We start from the raw sequence: 17,820 nt of genomic DNA on the forward strand, positions 1-17,820 counted from the left end.
ATCAACATTGACTGATGAGGTGAGGATACCTCTTGCCTATTGACAAACTATTCCACAATTAGACCCTGTCATCTTTTAAGGAATGGGAGGCACATGGATATTCCAGTGATGAGGCCTATGTAGGTACTTGTATAGCTACCTAGAATAGGTAAACGTCTGCTTTAGGTTTTCTTGCAACTTCCTATGAAGCATCTAGTGCTGACCACTGTCAAAGACCACTGGTCTGAACTAGAGTAACTCCTCCCACATTCTTTAAGAGGTAAGGTCAGAAATATTACACTAAAGTTCTTTGTTTTCTTTCATGAAAATTGCCTCCAGCAATTCCCATTTTCATGCCACCTTAGCCTGGAACTATTACAAACAGTTAGCTGGTTTTGAGGTCACATTCTAATTTTAAGTTACTTCTCACTGTCCCAGCAAGCTTAAGCCAGGAAAAAGGAGTGCAGCCCTTCCCCAAAAACAAAAAAACAGAAGTTCTAATGATCTACAAGGGACACTGTGTTTACATTTTTCCGCGTGCAATTTGAAATCCTGACTTAAAGCACTGTGCTGTGGAGAAGCTTCTAAAGCCCTAGGAGTACCTCTCAAACAACCACACAGCCCCAAGTAACAAATGCAAAACTAATAGAACAGGTTAATTCCAATTCCACACAAAGATTCCAGGTCTGACGATACACAACAAAACATCACTTTTGCTCTCTAATCCTCCCATTACTCTCTACAAAAACTCTAGCAGGAAGGAAAGCATTGGAGCCAATCTATAAGCATCATAGGGTGTGTGCAATTCTCCTGTGGGGAAAATGCCTAAAATTCTCCTGTGGGGAAAATGCCTTAGCATAGTGTAAATTATTCTTAACAAACCATTTTGACATTTTTTCGTCCTATCATTGCTGGCTCAATGCTGATGGGTAGCTTGCATAATACACTGAAATCTGTTAGAAAGATTCTAAAGTGTTGGTCCCATATGGGGTCATTTCCTCCAGAATTAGGGCAGATTCAAGGAGTTTCTTGGGTAAAAAACATCCAATGCAGATGTGGGTTAAAAAAAAACTATGTACAATTCAGTGCACACACTTACTCAGTATCACTGACTGAATTTAGGAGTTAGTTGGGATGTTTAATTTGGCCAAAGGGTTTTTGCAATTTCTCCTTATTCCTAAACTTTCTCCTGCACTATTATCCAGTCTTCAAGAAATTTCTCTGAACGTTTGCACTTGCCTTACCTGCTCACTTGTCTTCAGGCTTTCCATACTGTCTCTGGGAAATGAAGGGTGTGTGGCTGACTTTCTTCATTTTTACACATAGGGTGTCCGTAACGCACAGGGTACGTGTGTTGGAAGAATGTGGCTAAAAGCTAAGCTAACTGTATTTTAGTAATTTTAAATCCACATGACATGTACAATGTGTAGATATGAGAGGTGTAGTATAAGTACTCCAGCTTGTGGGAAGTAACTATGCTGTGCAACACAAGTTTACTTATACGGATAATATAGGCATTCTTCTCAGTTAGACTGATATCTGTAGCAGTGTGACTTTTTGGGAAGCTGTTGTGCTGTAATGTGAATCACAATCCTGTGATTATAGGAAACAGAAATTGAAGAAACATTGAGTTTGAAATCCTAGTGCATCAGGAACAGCTGCTGCATTCCCTCTCCCTCCCCCCCCTTTTTTGGAGATGTCTATGTTGTAGAAAAATATTCTTTATCTAATTATTTTTTCTATCTTTACCCTATCAAATGCATTTTAATAAAAATTCTTATATTTGAGATTTTAAATACTCTGACTCCAGAAAATGGACTATGAATCAAGGACTGATGCCTTTCAACAACTCTTTGCAGATTCATTTGCCTATTGTGCTTCAGCATTTGAAATTGAATCTCACTTTATATGCGAGACAAGGTTTATGCCAGCCTAATTGGTTACTGGCATTTCTTAGTCTCACAGCTGCTGTATTCAGCTGTGTACTAGAAAAATATAATGGAATAGTGTTTGCAGAGAGCAAGAGGCGATTGTAAAGATATAAAACTTTCTGCCAGTTTTTTGTTGTAAAACAGATAAATTTTGAGTAGTACCTATTTTAATGTTACACTATATGCTTGCTAGTTTAGCTGGGAATATTTAGAAGCTAGACATAACTTTTTTGGTTTTGGTAGTGTTATTTATTGAATCCTAGTGTTTTTAATTTTTTTGCCACAAAGCAGATCATGATTGGCATGGAGTTGGAATGAGTATTGTCATCTTTTATTATGGTCTGCTGGATTCTGTTTGTGAGAAAATTCAATCTTCTCTATTCCAGGACTAGGCTGCCTTGATCTTCTTTCATTTACTTTGGCAAAGATAAAACTTCTGGCACTTGGATGACCTAATGTGGAATAGACTCCTAGTTTAATAATGCCTTCTTGGATGGCCCATTGATTGAATTTTGAGGACTGCTTTTCTTTCAAGACTTACAAAATATGGTTTCTTATTAAAGATGAGTTGTCATAGGGCATGCCTTCCCTCTAGTATCCCCCTGTCATGGTCAAATGTGGCATTGCAGGCACTGCCTACCTCAGTTTCCCCTCAGCAGCATATTTTGTGTCCCCCAATGATTTCCATGCCTCAGTCCTCTGTCTGGGTCACTCTGAGTTCAATCACCTTCTGGTGTAATTAAAGTCCAAATAAGTGGTTCTTCTGCCCCACTGGGCTCCTCTTCAACCCACCCACCAGGCTCAGTTTGTGTCTGTGCTCTGGGATAGAACTTGATTCCCAGGCTGCTTCTCTGGAGTCCCCTCACAGTCTTGTCCCCTATAGGTTGCCTTTCAGTCTTCCCCGCTCTAGGATAGAGCATGGACTCCCGGGCTATTTTGCTGAAGTCGTTCTAGACTGTACTTCAGGGCCTTCCAAAGGAGCCCAACTTCCTCCCTGTGGCTCTTTCTCCAAATGGCGTTTTCTCACACCTTTTATGAGGCCCAGGTGTTTGTCTGTCACCTGACCCCAATTAGTTCAGCCCCCTTAGGTTGAGGGGAAATTAATTATAGCACAGGTGGGGCTGATTGAATCCAGGCCTACTGGACCTTAAAGGGATAGGCCACCCTGTTACATAGTTCTATAGACTATTACTTTTCTCTTCAGATGGAAGAGATAGCAGTTCTAAAATATCAGCCAGTGAACAAAGGTAATCCTATAATGTCTCACAAGTTAATTAACTAACAAACTTTTCATTTCTGAGTTGTCTCCTAACTCTAGACTGGCAAATGGACTAAACATTAAATAGTACCCCTGAGACAATAGAAAATGTAATCGCAATAAATTTTCTTTTCCAATTTTAAAACACTGGTAAAAAGTCTTAAGAATTTGTAAAGAATGGCTGATTGAGCCTTGCAAATTAACCCCCAAAACACTCTTTGTACAACAAGCAGAGATAACACCTTTACAAACAAAAACAGATATTACTCACTTTACCAAGAAAACAGATAACTAGTTAAACCAGTTTTGAAAGAAAATCCTTTTGCAAGAGTTCAAATTGTTACAGGTCATTAACTGTGTATGAAAATCTAGTGGAGAACTGTACCTGTTGTCTCACACCAGACACCTAGAGGTGCTTGCCAGAACAAGTGAAATAGATTAGGATTGTGTTGGCTCTATTTTTTTTCTATAGGTAGTCCTGCTCCTGCAAATAGTCCCGGGAAATTATTTATAGGAACATAGGTGTGATGGTCTGCTACTATAGTGAGGTCTCTGTCGTGGGGTGTAACAGGGTGGCTCATCCCTTAATGCATGGGAATAGCCAACCCTGATTACAGAATGAACTACTCGTGGAGGAGATCAGGGTGATTGCCCGATAAAGAGCAGCAGGAGGCTGCAGTGAAGGGGGAAAACTCAGGAAATTATAGAGAAACTGTGGAGTGTGAAAAAGGCTCTTACAGAGAAGACGCTGAGACTGAGGAAGCTGTGATAGTGAGCAGAAGACTTTTTGCTAGAGACCTGTACTGACATAAAGCCTGAGAGACTTTGAATTGGGACTTTGCTGTGGGAGGAAGGGTTGGGGACTCCCTACCTAAAGGGGGAGAGTGAATGAACTGGGGTTGAACTCTGGAGGGCCAGTTTATAAGGACTCCACAAATGGAACCCAAAGAGGGGGAGGATATTTAATTACCTGTCTGTGAGTTAAGGGGCCTTGAAGAGGGGAGAAATTGTAGCAGGGCAGCGGTGAATGACGTCTGGTCATGAGAGGGTGCTCAGGAGGCGCCTGTCCCTGTTAAAGACAGCAATCAGCTTACCAACTGGAATGGTGAGAGACTTAAGGAAGGCTATGTATGAATTTTAGACCTTGTCTACACAGGAAAAAAACCTTCAATATATCACACAAGATGTGAATTTAAACTGATATAATCATACCAGTTTAAACCCTGTGTGGACATTCCTATCCCTTTATAAGGGTAGCTTTTTTTAGTTTAGTTTGTCATTTGTGAAGAAGTGTAATGCAAACAAACAAAAAAGGCGAACTCATACTGCAATAAATGTGTCTTCACAGGGGAGTTATACTGCTATAACTATACCTGTTTGAATTCACACCTTGGGTTATACTGAATTTCCCTCCCTCACATACTCTACGCTTGTATATCAGTATAATTGGTAAAACTTTCCCATATCAAAAAGCCTGGTCATGGCCTATCCAGATTTAGGCTTCAGCTTGGGGCCCTTGCCATTTGTGCTAGCATTGAAGAAGCACAGTCAGTGGTCCCAGTTTACTTGGATTCTACTGTTGAAACACAGGCTGTGGCCTTAGGTGTACACAGTCCAAATGGGCAGTGCAAGGTGCAGGCTGTGCTGAGGGGAAAGGAGGGGGAGAAAGTCTGTTAGGCACTGCCCACAAATTGGACAATTGTGCTCAAAGAAGGGCATGGCCAGAGTTCCTGGAAGCATATCTTCCTTGCAGCCTGTGCTAATATGGTTCCTGTAGAACCCTAGCTGGAGAGCAGAGCTGACCTAGGCTGGCAGAGGGTGACAATGGTACCACTGCCTGACCACCTGGAATCTCCTCTTAGGTGCATTTGCAGAAGCAGTGCAAGAGGTTGCAAACTGTAATCCCCATGGATGCAGAGGTGAATTGAGCCCAGTGTGTAGAGGGAGGCCTTGTGTCACTATCTAATTGTATCTGAACAATTTAAGAAACAACATTGATTGGCTCTACGTATGTTGGGAAATGGAAGGAAATCCAACAGCCATAAAAAGGTGGAATGGAGAGCGATGCAGAAGCAAGGATGTGAAAGAGATTAAAGTTAAGGAAGCCAGGAAGGCGAGAGATGCAGTCAGAAAAAAAGTGGGGTAGAAGAATGTAAATGCACAATATCTAGGGATGGGAAAAATCAGATAAAAAAGGAGATTGAATTAGACAGTTGCTTAGCTTTTTTAATGGGGGATTAAAGCTTGCAGTTGTACTTTTAGATCTGACAAGGTCACATCCAAACTAAACAGGTTTTGTCTATGTCTTGGATGGAAGACATCCAAGGGGAAAAGTGTGCTGTAGAAGAAATTGGTTGACTATCTGGTCATTAAAGAACTCATAGCATTTTCATACTGAATATTTAATGTTATGTAGTAATTTTTTGGTAGCCACTGTACAAACACATCATAAGGCAACACAATCCCTGCCAAGAAGTACTAGCCCAATTCCTGTTTAAGTAGATAATGCACGGCATGTTTGCAGCTTCCTTGTGGTGATTCAGTGGAGCTACATTTGTGCACTACTTAGTCGAAGAACTGTGTACTGTTATGTAATGTTAAATAATTGTTGTATTCCATTCCATGTGTGACAACATTTAATTAGCTGCACATATGTACGTACTTAGCCTTTAGGATGAAACTATCTATTCTTTTGAATACTCACCTGAACCTACTAGAATTCTGGGAGTTGAGATCAAGGTAATAAACTCCCATGATTCCTTTCCTGATATCCCACAATTTATCCAGTTTTAGCGATTAAGTACCATTTTTAAACTTCCGTAAGGCAACATGGAGGAAGTACTGCTGAGTGCCACAATCTTGACAACGATTAATACAAACAGTGTGCTCCAGAGATACTGATCAGGGCGATCGGGGGAGGTCCCGGACGATTGGAAAAAGGCAAATATAGTGCCTACATTTAAAAAAGGGGAGAAAGAGAACCCGGGAACTACAGACCGGTCAGCCTTCCTTCAGTCCCTGGCAAAATCATGGAGCAGGTCCTCAAGGAATCCATTTTGAAGCACTTGGAGGAGAGAAAGGTGACCAGAAACAGTCAACATGGATTCACCAAGGGCAAGTCATGCCTGACCAACCTGATTGCCTTCTATGATGAGAAAACAGGCTCTATGGATATTGGGAAAGCGGTGGATGTGATATATCTTGACGTTAGCAAAGCTTTTGATACCATTTCCCACAATATTCTTGCCAGCAAGATTGGATGAATGGACTATAAGGTAGATAGAAAGCTGGCTAGATTGTCTGGCTCAACGGGTAGTGATCAACGGCTTGATGTCTAGTTGGCAGCCGGTATCAAGTGGAGTGCCCCAGGGGTCAGTCCTGGGGCCAGTTTTGTTCAATATCTTTATTAATGATCTGGATGATGGGATGAATTGCACCCTCAGCAAGTTCACAGATGACACTAAGCTGGGGGGAGAGGTAGATATGCTGGAGGGTAGGGATAGGGTCCAGAGTGACCTAGACAAATTGGAGGATTGGGCCAAAAGAAATCTGATGAAGTTCAACAAGGACAAGTGCAGAGTCCTGCACTTATAAAGGAAGAATCCCATGCACCGCTACAGGCTGGGGACCGACTGGCTAGGCAGCAGTTCTGCAGAAAAGTACCTGGGGATTACAGTGGACGAGAAGCTGGATATGAGTCAGCAGTGTACCCTTGTTGCCAAGAAGGCCAACGGCATATTGGGCTGTATTAGTAGGAGCATTGCCAGCAGATCAAGGTAAGTGGTTATTCCCCTCTATTCGGCACTGGTGAGGCCACACCTGGAATATTGCATCCAGTTTTGGTCCCCCCACTACAGAAAGGATATGGAGAAATTGGAGAGAGTCCAGCGGAGTGCAATGAAAATGATTAGGGGGCTGGGGCACATGACTTACGAGGAGAGGCTGAGGGAACTGGGATTATTTAGTCTGCAGAAGAGAAGAGGGGGTATTTGATAGCAGCCTTCAACTACCTGAAGGGGGGGTTCCAAAGAGGATGGAGCTAGGTTGTTCTCAGTGGTGACAGATGACAGAACAAGGAGCAATGGTCTCAAGTTGCATTGGGGGAGGTCTAAGTTGGATATTAGGAAACGCTATTTCACTAGGAGGGTGGTGAAGCACTGGAATGGGTTACCTAGGGAGGCAGTGGAATCTCCATCCTTAGAGGTTTTTAAGGCCCGGCTTGACAAAGTCCTGGCTGGGATGAGTTAGTTGGGGTTGGTCCTGCTTTGAGCAGGGGATTGGACTAGATGACGACCTGAGGTCTCTTCCAGCCCTAATATTCTATAATTCTTTGACAGTCTGGCTGCATGAGTTGGGAGACAGCTACGAGTATAGTCTCCCTGAAGCCATGTGAATACTACTGGAGGAGGAGGATGAAATTGAGCATTTAATTTTTGCATGATCTTTTCCTGGAATGGCTTTACTTGGTGGAGTGCTGCTTCTAGGCTTGGTCAACCAACATTGGTGGGACAAAATAGTGCTTCAGAGTTGGGATGACCAGCAGCAGCTGCCGAACTTCAGGGTACAGAAGGCTGCTTTCCTAGAGATCTGTGTAGAGCACACACTAGAGTGGCAGAACACCAACATGAGAATTCCCCTCAGTATAGAGAAGCATGTGGCCATGGCCATCTGGAAGCTTGCCATCCCCAATTGTTGTCAATCAGTAGCTAAGCAGTTCAGTGATGGCAGGTCAACTGTGAGGGCTGCTGTCATGGAGGTTTGTGCTAGTATTAAGAAGGTGCACAGGGGATTGATAGATTTGCACAGTTGGGGTTCCTGAATTGTATCCAGATCATTGGGCCCCACATACCTTTTATTTTGCAACCCCCCTCCATCCTCCAAAAGTAGGCTTCAGAGTTCATGAACAGAAAAAGGTATTTCTCTATGATGATGCAAGATCTAGTTCAGGGGTCGGCAACCTACGGCATGCGTGCCAAACACGGCACGCAAGCTGATTTTGAGTGGCACCCTGCTGCCTGCCGAGGTCCCAGCCCCCAGCCCCACTCAGCCCCACCGCTCTCCCCTGTGGGGGCAGGAGGCAGAAGCTTGGTCCTGTGGCAGCCAAGCTTCCCCCCTCCCCCGCTTCTTCCCCCAGCTTGGTGCTTTCCTGCCCCTCCTCCTCTCCTTCCCTGCGCTGGTCAGCTGATGGCCCTTGCGAGGGGGAGGGGGACGAGTGGCAGCATGCTCGCTGCTCCGTAGAGGAGGCAGAGAAGAGGTAGGGACGGGGCCTTGGGGAAGGGGGTGGAACAGGGCATATCCCTTCCAGCCCCCTGCCATGAGCTGCTCAGGGCAGGGGGCTGGGAGCACCCCCACGAACCGAGCACCCCGGCCCTTTGCCCTGACCCCTGAACTCCCCCCAACCCCCAGCCTTCTGCCCTGACCCCTGAACTCCCCCACACCCTCACTGCCCTCTGCTCTGACCCCTGAACTCCCCCACACCCTCACTGCCCTCTGCCCTGACCCCTGAACTCCCCCACACCCTCACTGCCCTCTGCTCTGACCCCTGAACCCCCCCACACCCTCACTGCCCTCTGCTCTGACCCCTGAACCCCCCCACACCCAGCCTTCTGCCCTGACCCTGAACCCCCCACACCCAGCCTTCTGCCCTGACCCTGAACCCCCCACACCCAGCCTTCTGCCCGGACCCCTGAACCCCCCCGACACCCTCACTGCCCTCTGCTCTGACCCCTGAACCCCCCCACACCCAGCCTTCTGCCCGGACCCCTGAACCCCCGCAGCCTTCTGCCCCACACCCAGCCTTCTGCCCTGCACCCCCACAGCTCCCATCCCTCTGCCCTGACCCCTGAACCCCCCCCCAGGTCTGGGGTCCCGGCTGCCGGCCCCTTGCCAGCCGGCATCCCGGCCGCAGGCCCCGCTCAGCCTGCTGCCAGCCTAGGTGAACAGAACCCCAGGCTGGCAGCGGGCTGAGCAGGCTGGTGGCGTAAGATCAGCATTTTAATTTAATTTTAAATGAAGCTTCTTAAACATTTTGAAAACCTTGTTTACTTTACATACAACAATAGTTTAGTTATATAATATAGACGTATAGAGAGAGACCTTCTAAAAAACGTTAAAATGTATTACCGGTACGCGAAACCTTAAATTAAAGTGAATAAATGAAGACTTGGCACACCACTTCTGAAAGGTTGCCTACCCCTGATCTAATTGATTACCATGGTAGGTTGAGATATTAACATGGGGTGGTCTGGAGAGTTCCATGATCCCGGGATCACACCAGTTTTAGGCAATGAAAAATTTTACTTCTGCTCTCCGTACTACTGTGGACAATTAATAGTGTTGTGATTCCTTCAGTCATCCTGGGAGACCCTGCTTATCAAACTCTCCTTCCTTGGCTTATGAAGCCTTTTAGTGGACATTTGGATAGAAGAAAGTAGCTGTTTAACTATACACTGAGTAGCTGCAGAATGACAACGGAATGTGCATTTAGTAGACTGAAGGGAAGGGGGAGGTGACTCATAACAAGGCTGGATACTTCTGAGAAATATCTGTCTCATGTTATAACTGCTCTCTGTATTTTGCACAACATCTGTGAGAGCAAGGGAGAGAGCTTCACTGAGAGCTGGGAGGCACAGGTGGAGAGACTTCCAAGGCTTTCTGAACAGCCGGACTGGGTGCCTCTACAAATTTTCCCAACTAGTCAGGGGACCAGCATTGTAGCTGCGGAGTCAGGGAAGGAAATTTATATGATTTGTATGGCTGTTTTACTAGGAAAGCATGTTATTACGGGGAATTGTACCTCAATGAAATTAGTCAGCAAAGCTTTTAAATTAAATAAATAATAAAAAAAAAAATCAAACCAGCCCTGCCCCCAACCCTGATTTTTTAAAATTGATTTAACAATAAAGAGAACACAGTGCAAATTTTAAACCAGTGGAAATGGGGCAGACGTGCCTAAAGTGCTGAGTGTACTCATCTTTGGGGCAGGGGAGGCACAATGTGTAAAAATGTACAGGCTGTAGTTGTTGGTTTTTTGTCTTGTGGGGGTAGAATGGCATGGGAAAGGCCTGTCCTTGTAGTTGAGGGAAGTGAAAGGGGTGTCTTAGTATTGTGTTCTTAGCAGACTGCTCACGTACAGTACCCCAACCTAGCCATGTCATGCAAAGTATAACAATGTTCTCCAGTAAGTTGGTCTGTTTCTGCCATATGTCTGATATCTTTTCCTGGATGTCCTCTTCTCTGTCCATGTGTTCCCTAGATTTATCCCTGTTCTTTCATTTTTATCCTGGAGCATAAAATCTTTGCTTCACTGTCTTATTCAGTCTCTGTTGGGATTCTGTGATGAAATCAGCAACAAGTCCTCCCTTGTCCTGTTTCTTTTCCCTCACAGGTTTGCTGGTTGTTGAGCAACTGATAATGCCCCTGTGTGGGCTGCAGCGTATCAGATGCTAAGAGAACAGAGAAACAATACAAGTAGTAACTGTTCTATATTAGTTTCCCTGCTAACAGTGATAGAATATCACTCCCCCGTCAATTTCAGAATTCCTTTCCCCTCTGCTCTTCCAGTTCTGGGTGCACTTGAAGATGGTAAGACACTTTCCAACTTATTTCCCCCTTACACAAGTCCCCTGTACTAATGCTGGGTGTATAAGGGTGGGGGTGTGTGTCCCAAGAGGCAGGTTATTAACTGCATGTTACATCTGTAGACTGTCTTTACACTACAGGATGTTACCCTGTGAGGTGTCCCCAAGCGATGGAGAAGATTCTATTAAAAAAGGCAGTGGGAAAACTGGGAAGATGGGGAGTGCTGTTGTTTGAGGATGGTGCCCCTCAGCTGGTGCAGGAGTGGAAGGGAAATGCCACCTATATGGGCAGCTGCAAGGACTCGTTGCCTTGCAATGGGTGTGCCAAAATAGAGCACTGCCTTTGCCTTGAATTCTGTTGTATAACACCTACAGATCAGCACAAAGTGCGCTATAAAAGAGGTAGACTTCAATGAGTGTTCTGAACCCATTTTGCTGCAAAGGGCTTAACGATCCTGAGGATCTGACTGAAAATGACCATGGGCTTCCGTAACTTGTGTAGCCACCAATGCCTTATACGCTCAATGCATTGAGAGTATCTCTGTAGCCCCATTTGGGCAATTTTCCTCATAATCCAGTGCATGTTGTAAATGTAAAGGTAGCTAAAAGCTCAGGACACTGATCAGACTGTCAGCCAAATTACTTTTTCTGTTGCCTTTTCTCTTTCTCTATCTGCTGTGACAGTAAACATGCCTGCCAGACAATGCATTTGGTATTTTTTTAGCCCACAGGGTGCCACCATCTTGAGCAGGGGGTGGGGGTAGAGAGACCTGCTATTGGCCAGGAGGGAGAGGGAGCATCATGGAGAATGGGAAAGGGGGTGAGGGATGGCACACTTATTCCATAGTTGTGGGATTTGAAATACAGGGAGAGAAACCCTTCTGAGCTTCTGGAGCTGATGCCATTTGGGGGCGTGGGTGGGACGGAGAGCAGGTGGAAAGAGGCCTGTGTCCGCTCTCATCCTCAACTCAGCACCTCCCAGGTGGTATCAGGAACCAAGTTGTTTAAATCCCTCTATGCAGTCAGTATTCAGACAGTTTATTATAATACAGCACATAATGCTTATGGTTGAGGTCCCCTCTGCAGGATAGTCAGGCTGAGTCGCCGCCTGGCTCTCAGGGGTCATCTCCAGTGCTATCTCTGCCTAAGTGTCTGGCTTGGAGTTAGGTGTGCTGAAGAGATTGTGGCTGTTTGGGGAAATCTCCTCCTTGCCAGGGTCTGTGGTCAGCTGGGTGCCTTTGAAACTGTCCACTGCCCAGAATAGGGTTCTGTGGTGGTCTTCCTCACAAAAGTCAGTCCAGCTCCTCGTACTATGCACGTTGCTGGGAGTGTTACCAGAGATCTTGTTTTTGTCCCTTGTGTTTTCATAATTCTTAGCTTGGGTGTTGCATTAGGCCATGTCCCGGGAGTCATCTTCTGCACTTGCTCCATAGCCGCCCATAGATTGTCACACTCTGATGGCTCCCATAAAGATGGGACTGGACGTGCTCTTGTCCCCCTGAGGGCAAGGGAGTCCTGGATTTCTGGATTGGACCACACGGAAGCACAGTGCCTGACTACAGTGATGGACTGTGGGTATGTGTACTTGTCATAAACTGAAATTGCAAATGAGTGCACCTACATGTGTGCCAGCATTTAAACAAGGAGGTGATAGCTAGTCAAGGTGACCCCTTGAGCAGTGGAGGCACACAGGTAAACAGACAAGTTGGTCCATGTGTAAATCAATGCAGTATGGCTTGGCAGTAAGACAACTGCCTAAAGTGGTGTTATCAATCTGAAATGGGAATGTATCCACACAAACTTTTTACTGGTATAACTCATTCGGGAACAAAGTTATGTTGCTTCCAGAAAGATGAATTAAAGCAGGAGAGGACGCCGAATAAATCAAAAAAAGAACTGTGTGTGGATGCAAGGGAGTTTATTGCAGAAAAACTCAAGTTATTCTGAAAAAGCTTTCCTGTGTAGAAGATCTAACATGGAAGATCCTATGTGCTGAATCTGTCTTTAATCTCCCTTGGAGGATGTGTTTTATAAGGCTTGGCTGGGTCTATTCTACCATTTACCACACCTTCCATTGACTTCTCTCAGAAATAGAGGGGTGGGGGTGGGAGGCGGTATCTGGAAGAAGTGGATCTCTAGCCATTGCACCCAGCAGGGGCTTTGTGCATTCCTCCATTTCCCCTCTATTTCAGGGACTCCCTACAATTTCTTCTGCCAGAGCTTCTGTGTACCAACTATTCTCCCTCCTCCCATACCAGGGTCTGCCATCTCCCCCTCATGCCAGTGGCTCTGTGCAAACCCATTTCTTCTTCCCTCCTTCCTTCCTATTGTTCCCTCCATGTCAGGGGCTCTGTGTCAGTCCTCTATTTCACCCTTTCCCCCACATGGTAGGGGCTCAGTGTACCCCCTGCTCCCACAGCAGGATCCCCCAGTATCCCTCACCAGAGGTTCTGTGTGCCTGCCATTCTTCCCTCCCACATTCTCTTCCCATGGTAGGGTCTCTGTGTGCTCCCGATTCTCTTTTCCCCCTGCCAAATGCTCCCTATCCTCCCTACCTTCACGCCCATACCATGGTCCCTCAATCTCCCTCCTGTTAGGGGTTCTGTGTGCTCCCCATTTCCCCCCCTGCTATGGGCTCTGTGTGCACAGCCCTCTCTTCCACCCACACCATTGTTGTTTCTCTGGGAGAAAAGTTATTCAGGGTTTGAACATGTTCAACTATATTGGGAGAATGCATGGAGATGAGATGGGATATTGTCATGCTGAAAGGCATTATGGGTGCCATTACCCAGTTTGATCTGCAAGCAATTGCAGAGGTGCTTGAAGTTGTGGCTGTACTAAAGAGATGGCGGGGCCTCCACGTGTGCCTCATTTTTCCTCTTGCAGTTCCCCCAAAATCAATAGGGTTCTGGCCATTGATGTCTAAACAGTCCCTGAAATTTTGGAATTCATATGATGCAACGTTCAAAGTTATCCGATTACAGAGAGACAAATGCCATCAAGCTGAGTGTATGCCTTACAAGCTCAGCTGACCAATTTGTAGTACACTAAATATTCATGATGAAAATTCTTCAGTCCTTGTCTCCATATAAAATGTTTCCTGTCTCAATATACTTCATGAAGACTTGCATGCTGTTTGCAAAGTTATATCCTCAAAACCTCCGCTTCTCCAACAATGATCAATTCATGTTGCTTGCACTTTGATATTTCCAATCTGATGGTGGTGCTAATGATGAAATCCTCTCATTTTAGTTGGATGACTAGCTTATCCATTCCCTGTCAACCGAGGGTATCAGAAAAGCTGGTCAGGAGGCTCTGAGCCTATTTCAGGAACTCAATAGAAGACTGCAAAAAAGCTCTCAGAAACATATGTTTATCTTGACTATATACAGTACATCCAGGTAATGTCCTTTCAGTGAAAGGACCACAAAACTGGAACTGCTAATGAAACCCCTCTAAGCCACGAAAGTTTGCCAGATTGCACGTCTCCTGTTCTCTCCTGCATAATTAGCAGTCACATTTTTATTTTTTAACTCCTGTGATTCTGTGCATACTGATGTGTTGTCAGGAGCTAGTTTTTTGGGCTCAGCTTTGGTCTCTGTGTGTTGTCTGTTTACACTGTGAGCTTTTGGAGGCAGGGATTGTCTATGTTTATATAAAAATCTGCATAGTGAGGCCTCTAGGCACTACCATGATAGAAATAAAATAAACTGTCTACATTCATTTTATTTTGAAGCGTTTAGGGGAAATTGGAACTACTTCCTTTTTTTACATATCTTTTTGTGAGGGAAGTTACAAGATCAGATCCAAAACTTCTGGGGTGCAGACTGGGACTAAAATAATTTTAGGGAAAATTCCATAACTGCTAATAAATGAGTGCTAATGTTTCCCTTCTAGGTCGAATACATCAAGCTATGGTAACATCTCTCAATGAAGATAATGAAAGCGTTACCGTTGAATGGATTGAAAATGGAGACACTAAAGGCAAAGAGGTACACTAAATAATTTAGAACTCCTCTCTTTTTTTTTTTTTTTAAACTTTTCTTGAATAAAGACTATTGGAATGCTCTTTTCTTTAAACTCTGTATATTTTATCTTGAACCTGAATTAATTCATACAGTAAAACTACTGGAAAGTTTTTTTTTTTTTTTTTTTTTTAATTAAATTAAATTGTGATTCCGTGGTTCCAAATATTGTTTAATGTGCATCATAGAACAAATGACATCGGTTTCTGTGGTGCTGTATTTTATTTCCTGAGTATACATTTCTATAATAATACAGAGTTCTTATGTAGCACTTTTCATTATAGATCTCAATGTTCTTTACACCGGCAGTCAGTCTCATTATCCCCATTTTACAGACGGGAAACTGAGACACAGAGAGGGAAGTGACTTGCCTAAGGTCATCTAGCAGGCCCGTGTCAGAGCTGGGAATAGAAAAACTCCTTTTTGCAATATAATAGGACCAAACTATTGATGTTTTCTTTTATTTATATAATTTTCAGGCAACCTGAGGACCAAAATTGTTCAAAAATTTTCTTCAGCTGAGGATACACGAAGTATCTCCATTTACAAAGCTAAACAAATGATGGACTAAAATCACTAAAGGTGTCTGCTTGTCTTTGTGTAAATGTAAAAAGACTCACAAGCGTGCATGTCTTTTTTTTTTTTTTTTCCTTCTTATTAACAGATTGACTTGGAGAGTATATTCTCACTTAACCCAGACCTTGCGCCTGATGAAGATATTGAACCCAGCCCAGAGACTCCACCACCTCCCACTCCTTCAGCCAAAGTAAACAAGATTGTGAAGGTTGGTGATATGTTCAATGAAAATTAGTATCGTTTCATTCATATTAGTATTTTACCTGTAATGTTTAAGAATGTTAAGTTTAATTTTCACTTCTGTGCATTATAAGCTAATTCAGGAATATTTTAGAAATCCGTATCATCATGAAAAAATTTAAGAGATTTCTGAAGGGCAGAACTGGAAAAAGAAGAAATCAGCAATTAATCTTAATGATCTTACAAAGGGGACAGAGTGAATTTCTTAGCTTGGAACCAACTTTAAACTTGTTAAATATAGCTTGTGTCCTTTATTGTGAAATGTTTGTATATCTTGAGGAAAATGATATTTGGACCTTTTGTCTTAGAGAAGGTTTTGGAGGTTATTAAATTATACATTTAGCTCGCATCCTGTATCCTCTTCATCATATGTGCTGCTGGGAGGGACTGTGCAGCACCACCTCCCCAATACTGCTCATGCTGATATCTGTGATTACTTCTGTTCACTGAAAGTAAGCAGAGATTGGGCTACTACTTACAAAAGAGGTGATAAAGTGAACAGATTATAGAGATTTCTCTCTTTATAGAATCGACGGACTGTGGCTCCTATTAAGAATGAAACTCCTGCCAGAGACAACAGAGGTAAACGACCAGTTGTATCTTTCCATTCCACAAAGCAAGAAAGTGAAAATGTTAAACGGACACTTATTTAAAGTTCTCTAGTATCCTACGTTTTCTCTGGTTTATTACTTGGCCATGTTAAATTTAATGGGTAGGTGGAGTAATTACTGGAACTATTCTGATGATGTATTTTTAAAAAGTTAGTATGTAATCAGTTTTATATAAAAGGCCTGGTTTATATTTAAAACTTCTATCGACCTAGTTACCGCCACTTGGGGAGGTGGTGTTCCTACGCAGTGGGAACAACATCTGTCGCTGTAGGTTGCATCTATGCTGTGGGGTTATGCTGGCATAGCTATGGTACCATAACTGTGGTGCTATAGTCCCTAGAGTGTAGACATGGCCTAAGTTCAGTATAAGAGATTTAGTGCATGTCTATATTTTATGCATCACTTATTTATGTATCTAATAAATATATTCTTTAAAACAGCCTCTTGTCATATTTCATCATTTCAGACATTCCTTTGTGCTTTTGATACTACTTTTGTTTGTTCCTCAATTCAGTATTTAATTAGTCTCTAAAAGCATGTCTACAGGAGACTCAGGAAAGTTAAGAGTGAATTAAGCTAAAGTGAACTAAAGTCACTTTACCTCTGAATTATGAGCATCAACACAGGACTTTAATGCATTTCAGATTCATGTCTTCAGTTAATTTAGCTGAACTTGCCTCAGTGGCCCTGTGTAGACATGCCCTTAGAGCAGTGATACACAGACTGAGGCTCGGGAGTCGCAAAGTGGCTTTTTAATGTGTCTCCTGCAGCTCTTTGCAGCACATGATATTAAAATAATGTGTGATTTAATTATTGACCAATCTAAGTTATTAATCAGTCAGGATTCTTTTACTATGCTATTAACCAATTGTAATTGAATATATACATGTTAAAAAAACTGACCAGGTATTATTATTTTATCAACTACAATTGGTTAATTTTATATTTTATATATATAATAGTAAATGAAACAATGAATTCACATTACTGTGGATTTTTTGAGTAATACTGATCGCTAATTTGGCTCCTGAATCACTGAGATTTGAGTATCACTACTTTAGAGACTACTTAAATACTGGATTGATCAACAATCAAAAGCACAAAGGAATGCATTGTAAAAAAAACAGCAGATGGTCCCCAGATGTGAGCAGCCTAGTCCTGGAGGCTCAGTGGCCTAGAGGGGCAAGAAGCCGGAGGATTCTAGGTTGGCTGGAAGGAGCCAGGGAGGTGAGGGGCAATTTTGGCTTTAGTACTGCGGGCAGCCTCTGTGAAAGCAAGGAGGACTGTGCCGCATGCAGGGCAAGTGTGTGAGAGCCTGGGGAGCGGTACTGTGATGGACTGGGGCGGTTGGCGAGCACTTAGGCTTGTGTGCGTTCTGGGAGAAGGTGAAGGCCCCCGGGGAGCATCGTACCTCACCAGGCTGGAGGCCCAGACTGAGCAGACACAGAACCGATACCTTACCAGGCTATCACATCTCCGCTCCATGTGCACCACTGGTGGGATTAGAGGCCTCGGGGGGGGGGGGGGTGAGGTTAGTGAAGGTTTTGGGCACCTCTGGAGGTGGGGGAAGGATTGTGCTGTTGTTGAATTCCCTTAAGTTTCCCAGATGTATTCCAGCCC

The 17,820-nt window shown here is 43.9% G+C and overlaps 1 protein-coding gene across 3 annotated transcripts in view; it reads left to right on the forward strand.

Moving 5' to 3' along the window:
* The window catches only part of KIF2A (kinesin family member 2A), an 85,451-nt gene that overhangs the window by 18,568 nt on the left and 49,063 nt on the right, over nt 1-17,820 (forward strand). For all 3 annotated transcript variants that reach the window (XM_065405971.1, XM_065405972.1, XM_065405973.1), the window contains exons 2-4: nt 14,646-14,740; nt 15,438-15,557; nt 16,117-16,171. In XM_065405971.1, coding sequence (XP_065262043.1) covers nt 14,646-14,740; nt 15,438-15,557; nt 16,117-16,171 — 270 coding nt within the window. The remainder of the gene's footprint in view (nt 1-14,645; nt 14,741-15,437; nt 15,558-16,116; nt 16,172-17,820) is intronic.

This window comes from Emys orbicularis, chromosome 6 (genome assembly GCF_028017835.1).
Source record: "Emys orbicularis isolate rEmyOrb1 chromosome 6, rEmyOrb1.hap1, whole genome shotgun sequence".
Taxonomy (NCBI): Eukaryota; Metazoa; Chordata; order Testudines; family Emydidae; genus Emys; species Emys orbicularis.